The sequence below is a fragment of the Stegodyphus dumicola genome, chromosome 9, assembly GCF_044657685.1.
Source record: "Stegodyphus dumicola isolate Sdum_Otavi_A_Nest chromosome 9, ASM4465768v1".
NCBI classification, from domain to species: domain Eukaryota; kingdom Metazoa; phylum Arthropoda; class Arachnida; order Araneae; family Eresidae; genus Stegodyphus; species Stegodyphus dumicola.
In genome coordinates, this window is record NC_140776.1 from 161,259,728 (window position 1) to 161,276,900 (window position 17,173).

The 17,173-nt window shown below is 33.3% G+C and overlaps 1 protein-coding gene across 4 annotated transcripts in view; it reads right to left on the minus strand.

The window, feature by feature from the left end:
* The window catches only part of RyR (Ryanodine receptor), a 406,107-nt gene that overhangs the window by 95,425 nt on the left and 293,509 nt on the right, over nucleotides 1-17,173 (minus strand). For all 4 annotated transcript variants that reach the window (XM_085824283.1, XM_085824285.1, XM_085824284.1 and 1 more), the window contains exons 82-87: nucleotides 10,857-10,969; nucleotides 10,704-10,758; nucleotides 8,702-8,767; nucleotides 6,196-6,295; nucleotides 6,022-6,101; nucleotides 121-197 (exon numbers count right to left, since the gene is read on the minus strand). In XM_085824283.1, coding sequence (XP_085680409.1) covers nucleotides 121-197; nucleotides 6,022-6,101; nucleotides 6,196-6,295; nucleotides 8,702-8,767; nucleotides 10,704-10,758; nucleotides 10,857-10,969 — 491 coding nt within the window. The remainder of the gene's footprint in view (nucleotides 1-120; nucleotides 198-6,021; nucleotides 6,102-6,195; nucleotides 6,296-8,701; nucleotides 8,768-10,703; nucleotides 10,759-10,856; nucleotides 10,970-17,173) is intronic.

Sequence of the window (17,173 nt, forward strand, 5' to 3'; positions counted from 1 at the left end):
ATAAATTTTTTATTTAGTAATGATACTTAAACTATACAGTGTTTCACATTTCTTTTCGGACACTTGTATTTTTGAAATTTATTTACATAATAATACACTAAATATTGAAGCGTGTGTTACCTGCAAGAATTCATTAGAGCTGCAACTGACGTGAAAAACCCGACATCTTTCTTTTCTTTCAAGTGCTTCAACATACACTAAATGAACACGAAAACAGACTTTTAAATGCAGAATAAATGACAGCAAGTACAGATATAATAACGTAACATTAAGCACTGATGTAATAATAATTTCAAGTTCGGTACGAATAAAGGATTGTAGTAATATTTGGAGAAAATGTGCAAGTGAGATAATTGTATATAATTTAAGTACGTTTCTGAACACAGAAATGAAATCTGTGTTTTCCATAATTAGAAATAGTTTCAAATTAATTACAAATTTAAATTCTCAAGAATGCAAATTTATTTTATTAACGGTAAGTAGACGATGACAGAGAATTTAGTAGTTGATGAATATTTTCAAAAGCTCTAAAACATACTTAATGACCTTACTAATAATGGGTTACATTCACACAACCGACACCATATAGAACCGACACTGTATAGAACCGACACTGTATTGGACTGACATGGCACAGCATCGAAACTGCATAGGAGCAGACCGGCATATAAGCAATACTAAATATCGCATAGATTGGCAGGATAATATAGAAATTTTGGTAATGATGTAATAATGATCAAGAGGAAAATGCTAGTTTCTCACCATTACAGAGTTGTCTTCGCACGATCGACACAATGTGGGGTTGACACCGGAATAGAACCGACACGGCGTAGCAATGGCATTAGGAGCAGACGTTACATAATGTAAGGAAGGATTATAATTACAACTACAATTAATGAACATGTAAATAATTGATTAAATTATTATTTCTGTATGGTGGTCAAAGAGTGGAAAGCAGTTTGTCGAATCTGAACCAGAATAGAGGATTTCGGTTTATGAAGTATCGGTCCTGCGCGGCATTCTCTTCAATTACAGCAATAACTTGAATTAAAAGCAAGAAAAAAGAATCTCTTTAATGAAAGCTGAATTAGGTTTATGGATAATTCAGGGATAATTTTCATAAATGGAATGTGTTTCTTAACGACAACCTAAGTGGGTTCCAGTACATTCAAGTACAAAAACAAGGTACCGAGTCCAGACTTTAAAAAAAGAGGAAGATAGGGGGGAAGAAAAGGATTTTTCTTGGATTTCATTTAAATTGATTGGATTGAATTAAATCTACTTCGTCAACAACGCATAAACCCCAATAGAATAAATGCACTCTTTAAAATTCACTATATTTGTTTACTATAACAACACTCTGAATGCATAAAATTTATATCATTTGAAGAATTACCGTTGCCACATGTTCTATTCAAATACTATAATAAAGCTGGAATGATGTATAAAAGAAATTAAGCAAACAAAACAAAAAAGAAACAGTTTTTCACAGACGATTGAGTATTTCTCATTTAATTAATTCAGCTCTCACTTCGCGACAAGGCAAAAATACATAAAAACTCAAAGTATCTGCATTAAAAATTACGAAGTAAATCTTAAACACTTATTTCCTCGAAAAAATTCCAGAAAGGATTAAGCATGATTTAATTCGCAATAATAAATGAAGGCGTTATTTTTGTGTTGCGAAGCTTAGTCTCTCTAGATTGGCAACAAATCTACAATTCTGCTGTTTCAAATGTAAGCAAATATGCCGCCATGTTATTTCAAAATTAACCGCACTTAAACAGCTTTTAAATTGTTGATAATTGTACAAATATTGCTTCCAGAATTACGAAAGGCATAAAAACATTAACCGGAAGATAAAAACAACATAATTCAATCATTTTTAAAGCAAAAAATGTACAATTTACAAATATATAAGAATAAAGATACTGAGATCACTGAGCCGGGTAACAGAGTGGATATATATATAAATATATTTATATACGTTTGGTGCGGCCGATTGCAACCAAAATACGAGGTGCACATCTACATGTTATAGTAGTCCTATATACAAAATTTCAACGTTCTGAGGCTACTCGCTTTTGAGTTATGCGAGATACGTACGTATGCACGTACGTACATACGTTCGTACAGACGCCACGAAAAACTCTCTTCAGAATTAATTTTAAAGCAGTTTTATAATTTTTTTGGAGGAAAGGTGTCTTTTATTCTGTCCTTACGTATAGATATCACGCAAAAACATCGTTAAATTGCATTCCATAGCGGTCAAAATGGATATTTTCGTTGAAATATGTTGCCTGAAACTTTTCGCGATTACAATACTTCCTTTTTACTTCGTACAGGGAAGTAAAAATGGCAGTGCAAGAGTTACGCATTACGATGGTACAACGCTGACTTGCCATTTACAAAAAATAATACTGGCGGATAATAGCCCTGGAAAGTCTTCTCAGATATACTGGCCTTGTAGCAATCGGAAATAAAAACAACTACAGCGGGTGGTTACGCATTTCCTGCTGTTTAAATTATTCTTTTCCAGAATAAAATATATGCCAGTCAAAATTAACCCCTTGATATACTGAAAGATCGTTATGGATTCCTGGATGTAACCGGATGAAAAAGGCATTAAAAATTAATATAAATTTTCTGCTTCATAACCCATAGGGTTAACCCATTGTCAAACGAAGGAATATTAATATTGAGCAAATTCAAGCTAGATTTTTATTCAATAGAGCAAAACGCCAATTCTACCAAACGGGCTGTTAATAAGTGTTTCATGATATTTTGTTTACTCTGGTTTTATTCAGTGCAGAGAAACTACAACGAAAGTTTCTTCAGTATGTTCACACAAATATATATTTACTGTAATGCAAGCGAATGAATTGTATCTCTTTATTTATGGTATTTTATTTCAACGAAGTTCTTAACTAGAATAACTTTATATATATTAAAAAAATGCTAAATACTCCCCTTTTTCTTTTCTTGATAAATTTATGCAATTTTTAAGCAGAAAATGAAAAATTATTTTTTACTTATGTAACCCGAATATAAAATATATAATTTTATTTTTGCTGTGTATGCTGAAATTAATAAAAAAAGTATATTTTAAATGTTTCTTTTCCTTTATTTTGCAAATAACGCATTAGATCTAATCTAACTCAACTAATTAATGTATTCTTAAAAAGTATGCACAGTACTACACTAGATTTTCGCATTACTTAAATCAAAGAAAAAATAAAGAATACATTAATAAATTAATAAAAGCTTTAAATTTATTTGACTTACATAAAAGAATATCTTATCCATATAACACAATTTCCAAAAATCTGAAATCAAAATAATTAGAGTCCTATTGCGTTTTTAGTAAAATAAATTACATTTATTGCACATCCGGAAATAATGAAATAGTGATTATATAAAAATGTGCATTTTTTCTTCATATTTGGGAAATGGTGTCCGCCGATAACATCGCGGCAAAAACGTCGCGGAGAAAACAACGCAAGGCGAAAACGTCGTGCTAACAAAACATCGTACAAAACATCGCAAAGAGAAAACATCGCAGTTCTAAAAACATCGTGGTACAAAGCATCGTCGTCAAAAATAAAGCGGTTCAAAAACTTCGCAATTTAAAAACACCATCGTCGAAAATATCGTGGTAAAATATAAAGTATCTACAAATCATGGCATGATGATAATATCGCAGGCATGCTTTTTTCAGGCTTTAATAATTGTAAATGGATATTCCCATAATGATTTGTGAGCGCAAGATGTAAAGAAGGATAATTTTTACTTCCACATTTTTTTATTAACTAATAAATTTTTGCTGAAAAAGTAAGAAGGAAACTTAAGCATAGAAAATTAAATGCTACTTATAGATTATACTTTTCATGAAAAATTACCAGTAAAAACTTTATAAAAAATGATTTATTAATGGCCTTTGTTAGTTAACTATGTCGTTTTAAAATTCTATTAAGTGCTATAAGTTGCATTAATTTTCTATGCTTAAGTTTCCTTCTTATTTTCTCAGCAAAAATTTATTAGTTAATAAAAAATTGGAAAGTAAAAATTATCCTTCTTTCCATCTTGCGCTCACAAATCATTATGGGAATATCCACTTACGGTTATTAAAGCATGTCTGCGATGTTATCGTCATGCCATGATTTGTAGATACTTTATTATTTACCATGATATTTTCGACGACGATGTTTTTAAACTGCGAAGTTTTTGAACCGCTATATTTTCGACGACGATGTTTTGTACGATGTTTTAGGACTGCGATGTTTTCTCCCACGATGTTTTGTAGCACGAAGTTTTCACCTTGCGTTGTTTTCTCCGCGAGGTTTTCGTCCGCGATGCTTTTGCCGCGATGTTTTCGTCTGTAACCTTGCAAAATGTATCAAATAATACTTTTTGAAACTTTACTCATTTTGTTTTTATAAACTGAATAAAAGGAGCCCTAAAATATGTGTTTCGTTTCCGAAATAATGAGTAGTAAAGTATACAACGTTACTGCAAATGAAATAGGCGATTCTAGGAGCAAGTGGAAAAATAATAAAATGAAAAAGAATATCTATTTGGTCAAATTAATCTCCAGAAGCATCAATGCACTGTTGCCAGTGTGTGGCAAGGGTACTCATATCGCGTTTGTAAAAATTGTATCTCTGAAAGTGATGAAATCCTCCAGATAAACTGATGCATCTCCGGTAAAACATTTCTTGGGCGAAAAATGGCAAATGTTAAAAAAATGGTAATCTGTCGGGGAAATATCAGAGAAGTGTGGAGAATGAGGCACAATTCCAAATGCCAAACGGTTGATTTGCCGCATGGTTGTCACGGCCGTATGTATTCGGACATTATTCTGAAGTTGTTTGAAACACAATTTGTCATGAATTTGTGGCATAGCTGTACACTTCGAGGCGTATTTCTTGTTTCACCTCTTGGAAGAAATGAATAATAAATAACACCAACAGATAGGCCACCATACAGTAAACAGCAACTTCTCTAAATGAAAAGATGTCTTTAGGATCATTCCTGGAGCGTCTTTCACTCCCATGAAATTCCACGAACGTGTAGGATTGTCGTAGAAAATCCAGTTTTCATCCGCAGTGACAATTTGTTACAAGCACCTTTCCTCTATACTTCTTAAGTGAGAGAAGGTCACACTTCTAAATGATGTACTTCAGTCAATATTTTCTGCAGCCACTTTTGAGCTTCCTTGCTTTTCTTGTTACTTGTCAAGAGCGGTGAACAGTTCAAAAGTGTATGTTTAGTACCTAGGTGATCTCCGTATAATTTGCCGTGGATCTGATTCGATTACACCTTTTAATTCCTTCGAATGAACAGAGGTAGAACAAAGAACACAATGTTCATTTTATAACCTCAAACCTGCTGAAAGAAATTTTGCAAAAATCCGCGAGTGGATCGCTTATGAGTTGCTATTCCATCAAGAGTTTTACTTATATTTTATACTGCAGACGCTGCAAGATTTTCGAATTTGAATTTGTAAAGGTGTAGTAACCTTAATTGGTTGAGTTTCATGGTCGAATTGATGTTAGTAGTATTCTGTGCTCGTTAATGAATTTGTTTCATTCAGTTGGCGTAAACGTCAGTAACTGGTTTCTTCCGCAACCATTTGAAACCTTACTTCATTCAACGACTATTTCAAATGCAGCTACCTAATGTTTAATGAATAATTTAATCTAATAAACATAAACGGAAATTTGAATGGATGGCCATGTCAGTTAACTCTTGCATCGCGTATAAATAAAATAAACTTATTGATTTGATTGACTTGGTTTAACAATTATCTATAATTATCAAATTACTAATGCAACTATAAATATATATGCTTTACAGTATCACTTCATATAATTTTTTATTTAGTATTTATTTTAATAATATCCGTTGTTAAAAACACCCTATTAATGTATCTTTCGTTACGTTTCAAACAAAGGCTATATCAAGAAATGACGAATTTAAGAACTAAAGTGATTTTAAGTAACACATAATTCTTAGTGTTACCTTCTGTATTTCCACATTTCCTCCTTTCAGTATAGAAATTCCAAGCCGTAACGTGTTCATCGTCATAGGGCTTTGAACCCCTAAAAAGAAAGGACAGTTTTGCCATCTTGGCCGTTACTTGCATTTAAAGGTTCTTTGAAAAGAGTTAATTTTTATTGTTCGTATCTTCCATACCTTTGCAAGCAGAAATATACAGTAAGGTCATCTCAGCAACTCCTCTGTCCGCAAGTCTAGCCTGCTGGAATAGAAGTTTCTGTTTCTCCATTTCTTGTTCCTAATAGAAAAATATTGTATGAGTCAGATGTACAAATAATTAGTTATTCCATTTAAAAATACACATAATATCTAAGTAACTTAGGTATAAATTTCTTAAAAAATATTTTTTTTACAAACGGTGATAACTATATAAGACATTTCTTCCTGCTTTCTGCATGTCTTTGTGGTGTAACGGTAGCAGACTCGGCGCATATTCGAAAGGTCCAGATTCGAGTCCCGACGAAGGCATTGCACAGTTTTCATGTTTCCTGTTTCAAATAAGAAAATTTAGTTACTCTACAACTATATTGCAATGAAAAGTCCAGGCGCGGTAAGATAGCTTCCACGCAAAGCAGGTTTAGGGTTGCCAGAAAATAGCAAGGAATGGCAGGGTTGCCACATTTGGCAAGAACTCGCACATTTGGCGACAAAACTGGCGATATGCGATAGACGGATGGAGAAAATTCTGGAATGAATTCTTACTGGTTTAGCTCAGAATGTTCTCGAACACAAGCCAGAAGCTATATAAAGCTCAGTCCGTGCGGAGGCCATCGAGTTGATATTCAGTCAGTGATTGCCTAGTGGCGAGTTGGTCCTCGAGCGCACCGAGAGAGTCTCTTAATGTATCGCGAGTTAGTGCATCGTCGAATTTGATCTTAGAGTATGTTGAGCTTCGAGAACGACTGAACCGAAGAGTCGGGAGCTGTGCTCTAGTGTATCGTCGAGTGCATCGCGAGTTATAGCGTGGAGAGTCACTAGAGTACGTGGAGATCCAAGAACGACTGAGCAGAGTCGTACGAACGTAAAGAAATTTATAAAAAACGTAACAATATGTTTAATAATATTCTGCTTACGAAAACATTTGTGTGCGAATCTAACGCGGAAAACTACTAATAAAATTATACAGCTTTGACAAAAGTAAGTTACAAAACTTTCAAATAGCAAAGTCTGACCCTTGGATTGAAAAACATCATAATGTAAGCGCATTTAATTATGTAAGTGATCGTAATGTAAAGTATATTTATCGTTAAACTTGATAGATATTAGCAAATGTGTGTTATTTTGAAGACCAGTCCATACACAACTATAAATGCTAGCGGTCTTCGCTTTAGAAAAAGATGCATGTTACAAAATGTTTCAAAATACAGTCAAAAGTCGATAATCCGGACTCGTCGGGACTTCGGCGATTCCGGATTATCGATTTTTCCGGATTATAGATCACCAGTTTAAATCTCGTAAGATGGCATGCAGAAATTCTAATATTAAAAATATCAAACCGTAATTTATGGAATAAAGAACAATTATGATCTAAAGGGTATCAAAATTTACAAAAAAGAAACTTAATATTTATTTGTTTACTTTATTAAATATTTCTTTCAATGTAAGTTGTTTAAGTTGCTTCGTTTTATGTGATAATACTTTCTCTTTAATTCTATAAACAGACATAATTTCTTGTTCAGTTACAAAGTTTCGCTGTTCAAGTCCCGTAATTGCTGTGTCGAGAATACCGACTAACTTGTCAATCGAAATTTTTGCGTTTTCACTAACCTCTCTGTCACCTTCTTCATGTCTTTATCCATTTTTTGCAGCAATTCCACTTTTTGTTTGACGGATATCGAAACATACTTTCGTTTTGTAGATCTTTTGGGAGCCCCAGCATCGGAAACTCTATTTGACATAATCGAAAGTTCAAGTTTACTTTTATAAAATTGCTCTTACAGTCTGCAAAAAATAATAAGCCGCATCCAATTCGAAGATTAAGGAACAACGCAATCATCAACATTAACTGAAATAGATAATTAGATAATTTTAGCTTATACCGTCCGTTATACACTAAACGCGCACTCGAAAACGTATTCTGCGCTTACGCACATGCATATGTGCAGTCGTAAAGGTTTTACGCGCACGCGTAAACGCCTATGCGCATGTGTCAACGCGGCGCATGCGCAGAAAGTTTTTAGCTTTGAGGTCCGGATTATAGATCATTCCGGATTATGGGTGTCCGAATTAACGACTTTTGACTGTATTTCTCGCGTTTAAACACGTTAACTCTGAAGAACATTTTTAAATATCTTCCTTTACAAAGTAATAAACTAATGCTAACTTTTACACATTTATCTAAAACAAACGCACTTAATTAGTTAATTACCTTAATGAAATGAAACATTAGGATGACATATTTGACGGTAGTATATCTGCATTAAAGGAATAGAACCATATATGTTTCTGCAATTTTACGTACCAGTATGTGGGCAAATTTTTTCTTTCCGTCATTGCAGCATGAAAAAAAAGCTAGATAAAATGTACAGTTCCATAAAGGAAAAAAAAATACTAAACTTTGCATAAATATTTAAACAAGAAAAACGACGACATAGCCAGTGTTTAAAAGAAAATACTTTACATGACAGTATCATTTATAACTTACATGTATAGATGGACCTTCTTCATCTCCGCCTTCTTCCTCTTCTTCTTCATCGGCACCACCACAGCTCTGAAATTAATATTTTGCATAATTAAATGGTACTAATTGGCAATTTTTCATATAAATAACCAATTACTTTAAGCAAAATATAAAAAAGCTGACTTCCACGAAATGAAAGAAAGAGAAATGGTGGTGTTGGTGTATTTAATTATGGCAAAGCACACTAGGGCTATCTGCCTAAGGGGAGGGATGCCTTTCTAATGGAAACTGGCTCGTATACACGTTACACGTGAAAGAGAAATGTATAGTGATAGTTAATATACAAATTGCTCTATAACATTAATGTTTTATTGCCTGAGGATTAGAATTTTGTAGTCATGATTCTATGTAAATAGGAATGATATTTACAAAACAATATAAAAAGTGGTTAAACCATAGTTGGCTTTAAAAATGAAATTAGAAGGAAAGAACAATTTTCAAATTAACTACGATAATAAACAAAACATTAAACTTTCATTAGAAAAAATGGACATATTTGTATTTATTTACTAAATTATACCTTAACTCACTGATGCAATAGATTGCCATAAATTTCCTCTTGTATATTGGTATTACATACGTAATATTGTTGTTTTCTAAATTAATCACAAACTCATTGTGACTGATCATTGCTTCTAAAAATACTGATTAGAAGCTATGATTCATCTATAAAGAATGATATTTAATTTCTTAAACAAGATGTAAAAATAAGGATTTTGGCATAAGGTTAAAAACATAATCTTTGTAGTCGGGTTTGTTAAATACACTGCGTCGAAAACGAGAAAATGGAACTTCAAAAGTCTTAGAAAATATAAAGATATTAATTTTTTTTTAGTTAAACTGAAAAAAGCTATTTTAAAATATAAAACAGAAAAACTGAATATCAGATAATTGCGTTTTGAAAATAATATAGATTTTTAGATTCAGCAACTTAACTAGTAAACTTGTTCATAACATGCTTTCTTTAAAGATGCTCATAATAAGATTGTGAATAAGTAAAGTTCGCTTTACTTATTCACAATCTTAGGTTAAAACAAAACTCGATGGTAATTAATTATGATAACATAAAAAATATGAAACTTTTATTAGAAAACATTGGCACATTTGTGTTACTTCTCAAATTACTAACTAAATATTAATACTAAATCTTAACACTAAAATAGCACAGAAAAAAGATTTCTTGATTATATTTTACCACAGAAATGTAAAAATCTTTTTGTGAATCTATATTATTGAAATGATGAATATATATATATTATGAATATATAAATATATAAATGATGAATATATATATTCTGAATATGTAAATATATAAATGATGAGTATATATATATTATGAATATATAAATATATAAATGATGAGTATAAACATATGTATATTATGAATATATATATTTATACATTTGCAGATCCAATACGAATTTATTTCAGTTGCCTTCGAAAACAGGAGATAGATCTGTAAATACTTGAAATGTTTTTATTACAAATACAGCGTTTTTATTGCTGTTTGCACCTTTAACTTTAAAGGCCTTAGATGCGAAACCTTCCAGATTAGTGGTGTATTGAGAATACAGCAAAGCATAATAGGGCTATCTGCCTAAGGGAAGGGATGCCTTCGTGGAGGACTTTCTAAGGGAAACTGGCTCGTATACACGTTACGCATGGGAAAAATTATGAAAACGCCCATGCGGCCAGCCCGTTCGCGGGATTCGAACCTCGGACCGAACTACCAGTGTTCAGCGATTTTACCGCTCGGCCGCTGGTGGGCCCCTTTCAGATTGACTTGAGATATTTACGTGTTTTAAGTAAGCTATCAAAATTAGAAGTTTAGACAATTTTGCTTGTTTTAAGGAAAAAGACTTTCCCAATGCTTGCAAAGTAATAATTTTCTCTTACACGTGCAAATTATTTTAAAAATAATACATGTAAACATATTGATTTGATTATAAACGTCTTGTAAATTTACCTTACTGAAAATGTCTGCATAGTGCATATATAGATCATCTTCATTCATACTTCCACTAGAAAATAAATAAAAGTTAACAAAATTATTAGCGCATTTTTCAAGAAAATTGTTTTTAAATGTGCTTTACAATATACGCCAAAGAACTGTTATTACCTTTGCTCTGTTGTGGCATTTCGGCAAAAAGCAACAACTAACTGGCTGAGAGGATCAGGTTTTACTTCTGCTTCTTCAGTCTCTTTTTTCGTTTCAGCATCTTCGAAGGATTGCTATAGAGAATAACATAGAATATAAAACATATATAACAGAATAAAAAATATATATGTAACATAGAATGAACGGAGTATAAGAGAATGAATATTTTAGTTTGGGCTGAGTTTTGGAGCCAATTTTCGTATTATTAGTGGTTATAGAACCTTAAGCTATGAGGCTATTTTTGTTCTTGCAGGAGTTCCGCCTATTGATTTTGAAATTGCATATAAAAATAATATTTTTGAGTCATTGGCATCTCATGCTTCGGAAGACTGTATTAATGGAATTGTCCCCTTCACTGATCTTCCTCATCCCGCTTCTTTAGAACCCATAAATTTCTGCGATTATAAAGAGACTGCTGAAATAAGTTTTCATATGGTTTTCTGTACAGATGGCAGCTAGATGAACAACAAGGTTGGCCTTGCATTTGTTCTTTTTTAAGGCCATTCTGAGATTTGTTTTCTTAGACACCGTATACGGAATGAATGTACAGTTTTTCAAGCAGAACTTCTGTGCATTTATCTTGCCGTCAAATGGATCCAGGATCATGGGACAACATCCTCAAAGCACCTTATTTGTTTTGATTCTCTTTCTTCTCTTCAACGTTTGAACAGTATTACCAGCTGCGATAAATTAGTTATCGAAACCCTAGTAACTGTGTAGAGTTGCGCGCCTCCAACCTGCACGCAACCAAGAGGTGACTGTTGAAACTGGAAAATAGACAGAGTCTTGCTAAGGGTTTAAGTCCCTTTTTATTCAACTTAAGAAATTACAATTGCGTGCTCTTGACGCTCACAAACTACGCCGACCCGGCGGTAAAATAAAATAAGAACCTGAAAAGAAATAATAACAAGTCTCTAACTACGAGGCTCTCTAAAAGTAACTAACCTCACCGCGTTTTACAATACCGCTGCTAAGTCAGCAAACTTTGAATATCACGTTGAACGAATAACAATTCTTCCGAGGCAAGCACACAGGCCGAAACGCGGGGTTCTTCAATTTCTGGCTAACTACCTCCGCGCTCGTGAAGTAAGAACAGCACACCTCGAACTCGTTTCCATTCTATTTAACTCAGAATACTTCCGCTGATAATTTGAATCCTTGCGCGTTCTACTAAAATTTACATACTCTGGCATTGGCAGTTCCAGGGGAAAGTAAGGCTTGACAGGAAAGATAGTTTAAACTTAAAATAAATGTTAGTTAAAATAAATATAAACCCTACAACTGTTAGTTCACTTAGAATTAGAGATATTGATATCTGCTTTGCTTATGTGCGTGCTCATCATGGTTTCTACGGAAATGAAAGAGCTGATTTCTTAGCTAAAGATGCCTTAAATTTACCCATTGATTTCAACATTAGCATTCCAAAGAGTTATTGGAAGACCTTTCATTATAAAAAGCTTTTAGCTATGTGGAATGAGGAATATATTTCATCTTGTAATGCTGAAGTCACCAAAAAGTTCCTTCCTTCTATTTACCATAGACTGAATTCCGAGTCTTTCCTCTCGTTAAATTTTAAAGTGTCTCAGTTTTTATCTGGTCACTTTAAATTAGCAAGTTATCTGTTTCGTTTTAATCTACGATCAAACAATTTATATGAATGTTCAAAAAGAGTTCCTCAGGATGTGGAACATTTGATTTTCTCGTGTCCTACATTTGATGGCCCTAGATTATGCTTACAGAACGATTTGAAAATGTTCGCATTGACTTGGCCAGTGAACGTATCTGTTTTCGTGAAGTCCAGACTGCTGTTCTCTGCTTTTGTTCGCTGTATTTATGCACGTAATTTTTAATGTTTATTTATACATGTAACCTTTAATGTTCTAGTTAACTTACTTCTGTAAGTCCCGTGTTGTACATATGTGGTGCACGGGGAGTCTGTATGTTCTCAAAGGGAAAAAATAAATAAATATTGACAAAGCTTTTGTTCAAACGCGCCTAAGGATATATTGCTAAAATTCCAGTTTTAATTTTCTTGGTATAAACCACTCTATAGCATGGCTAGCTGAAACATAAACAAATTCTGACATTAATTCTACTAAAATTTGTGTTTTGAACGGAATATCTATGATACAAATTTAAAATGACTCACAAAACCAAGCATTCATTTCGTTACAGAAATAAAGTCAGTATTAGAACCACTGCTTTAGGTGCATTAGAACATAGTTATATTTAACAAAGTATAGAAATTTAATGTTATGAAATTACCTAAATGCATAGTTTACGTTATTATAAAGAATACGTTCTCGCCCGCTTGTGCCTGAACATGTCTATCAAAAGTAACGTATTTCTTCTATTATAAAATGCACGTTTTTCCCTATATAAACGTCGTGAAGGATTTAGGAATCAATGGCATCTTAAAGTATCAGATATTTCCGAATCACACATTAATCCTTTAAATTCCTAATTTAAGGGAATACTAGTATCGCTAATAAACTGAAGAAGTTAATAGAAATTAAAAGATGCGTTTTACAATTAAAGAAATACAATATTACTCAATATTTGTAGGAAACTTTTCTAGATATCAGAAAATCAGACTTGCTAGTAGTACAAACTGGTAGTATGAGTAGTACATCTGCCGTGCCGGTTCTACTTATTTACTTTGTAAGGATTATGTTAATTTATCTAACAGTTAAATTTTGAGTTAAAGTTACTTTCTTATCTCTTCTTAATTTCAAGTTTACAACTTCCAAACAGAACATATTTCTTCTTCCTTGTACAAAGTAAAAAGGAAGTATTGTAATAGCGAAAACTTTCGAGCAACATACTTCAACGAAAATATCCATTTTGACCGCTTTCGAATGCAATTTAACGATGTTTTTGCGTGACGTCTCTACGTAAGGACAGAATAAAAGACTCTTTTCCTCAAAAAAAAAAAAAAAAAAATATAAAACTGCTTTAAAATGAATTTTGAAGAAACTTTTTCGTGGTGCATGTACGTAGGCATGTATGTATCTCGCATAACTCAAAAACAGATAGCCTAAAAATGTTGAAATTTTGTATATAGAACTGCTCTAACATGTAGATATGCACCTCGTATTTTGGTTGCAATCGGCCGCAACAAACGTATATAAAGATATTTATATATATATCCACTCTGTTACGCGTCTCAGTGATCTCAGTTTCTTTACTCTTATATGTTTGTAAATTGTACATATTTTGCTTTAAAAATGATTGAATTATGTTGTTCTTATCTTCCGGTTAAGGTTTTTATGCCTTTATTAAATCTCTATGCAATATTTTTAGAATTATCAACAATTGTAAAGATGTTTAAGTGCCGCTAAGCCTAATAATTTTTTTGATGGCGGCCATTGCTTGTTTACGTTTGAAACAGTAGACTAGTGGATTTGTTGCCAATCTAGAGAAACTTAGCTTCGCAACAACAAAGATAACGCATTCATTTATTATTGCGAATGAAATCATGCTTAATTCTTTCTGGAATTTTTTCGAGGAAATAAGCGTTTAAGATTTACTTCGTAATTTTTAATATAGATATTTTGAGTTTTCATGCATTTTGTCCTTCTCGCGAAGTGAGAACTGAATTAATTAAATGAGAAATACTGAATCGTCTGTGAAAAAACTGTTTCTTTTTTGTTTTGTTTGTTTAATTTCTTTTATACATCGTTCTAGATTTATTATAGTATTTGAAAAAAACATGTGGCAACGATTAGATAATTCTTTAAATGATATAAATTTTGTGCGTTCTGAGTTATAATATGAACGAAACATAACGCTGTTAAATAAACCTAGCGCCAGAGTGTCCCTATGGTAAACTAATAAAGTGAATTTTAAAGACTACATTTATTCTATTGTGGTTTAAGCGCTATCGACGAAGTAAAGTTAATTCAATCCAATACGTTTAAATGAAATGCAAGAAAAAATGCGTATAATTTAATATTCCGTACTAGGAGGTCATGTGATGTACACATCAGATTTTTAGAATCGCGTTTGAATGCAAATGAGAAGTATTTAACTGTGAAGTTCTATTGACTTCGTCAGAGAGCCAGTGATTCTGACTAGCGCGCGTTTGCCTTTTCAGGCTACTCTCTCTTTTAAGCTATTATTACGCACGGCCGTACTTTAGGCCCTTGACAGCTTCGCCTTTAATTCGCGTCAAGGGGCCAACTCTGTTGGAATTTTGATAGCTTCGACTATATCTTTTTATTTAAGATTAGTTAAGTTTTAGTTTTTTGTTTCCTAAGTTCAAGCCCGAGTGGAGGCTTTATTGTAACTCTAAGAAATGAGTCATCTGTCAAAATTTATTGGAATAATAAGGGGTAATTTTACCCTTCTTACGTTTTGCTCTCTGTCTCACGAACTCAAGCGATTATTCGCTTATCAGTTACGATTCTTCAACTTTTAACTTAAAAGTACACAGGTACGAATCTTACAACTTCTTTTATTCACTTTTCCCCTACACGATGAATTCGCTGTTACATTTTTAACTACATATGTTGTAAACACATGCTTAAAATGCTAAGAAATTATTTTTGACTCTCACACTGAATATTCTACTACTTTATTTCATATTGACATTGATATAATTACAAACACTTTATTTATTATACTACACGGGAGATTTCGGCTTCTCTGTACTGAAGAAAAGGCTACTACGTGCTAAACAGGACTTAAAAAACCACTCTGAAAATTCATAAGCGCACTTTATGAACCAAATTTGTATCGTAGTTTTAACAAACTGTAAAAATCCATTGGTTAAAACATATTGTTACGAAATGTAAAGGCGCGGTGAGATGGCTTCCCCGCAAAGCAGTTTTTAGGGTTGCCATAAAATAGTAAAGAGGGCGGGGTTGCCAGATTTGGCGAGAAATCGCCCATTTGGCGATAAAATTGGCGAAACACCATGGACAGTTGGAGAACCTTCTGGAACGAATTCTTACCGGTTTAGTCCAGAATGTTCCCGAATACAAGCCGAAAGCTATATAAACACTGCTGGTCCGCAGTCAGCTAGTGTATGTCTTTCATCGAGTGTGCATCTCTTATCGAGTGAGTGTGTCTCGTCTAGCGAGTCAATCCATGCAGAGTCGATCGAGTTGACAGCCGGGCAGCGAGTGCCGAGTGGGTCGTCGAGTTCAATGAAGGAGTCTCGTAGTGTATCGCGGTTAGTGCATCGTTGAGTGAGCGTTTTGAGCTCCGGAAACGACTGAACCGAAGAGCCGGGAGCTGTGCTCGTGTGTCGTCGAGTGTATCGCGAGTTGTAGCGTGAAGAGTCTCGAGAGTAAGTGGAGTTCCGAGAACGACCAAGCTGAGTCGGGAGCTGTACTCCGGAAACTCCAGAAAGCAGAGTCGGGTGCTTTGGAGGAAGCTATCTCCACCATGATAGCCTGATAACTTGAAGGCTGTGTCGCTGATCGTGTCAGCGTGTTTATAGTAGATCTTCGACGACTGTAAAACGTGTTTTGGAGCTGTCCTGACAATACTGACAAATAAAGTGTGTTTCGATACTTCATAAAGTGTCGTCGTTATTCACTCCAAATCTACAAACCCCGTACGAATGTGAAGGAGAAAATAACGTAACAACTGGTGTCAGAAGAAGAAAGAGAAGTAACGTAACAATATATTTCAGAAAATGTTTGTAAATTTTGCCCTCTTGCAAATACATTTCTTTATAGAGATTAGTAAATTATGTATATATAATCGTTAAGGGACAAATCCCAAATTTTTTTCTAATTTGTATCTTAAAAGGCTCTCTAATCTCTCGATCTCTTCATTTCAGGATAATAATAACAAAAAATAAATTAGAAAGTTGCTTAGTATTAAAACATTTTAATTAAAGCAAAATTCGAACCTGCCTTTAATGAAAAAAAATTTAAGAACACTGTTTTTAGAAATTCGTCTACAGTTACTAATAAGACATTAATGAATTTTAGAGTATAAAGTACATTAATTTAGAAATCAAACAACAAAAGTCAGGGTTATTATTTCAAATTTTCACAGGACTAGTTTCGATGGTTTTACCGAACCATCAGAAACTATCGGCTATATCTTTTTAAACAGGCTATATCTTATCAGCTATATCTTTTAAAACAGGCTATATCTTATCGGCTATATCTTTTTAACTATCGGCTATAATTTTCACAGGACTAGTTTCGATGGTTCGGTAAAACCATATCCTGTGAAAATTTGAAAATTTAACGCTGATTTTTGTAGTTTGATTTCTAAATTAATACTTGTTCGGCGTGTTATTGTATTGTATCTCAATT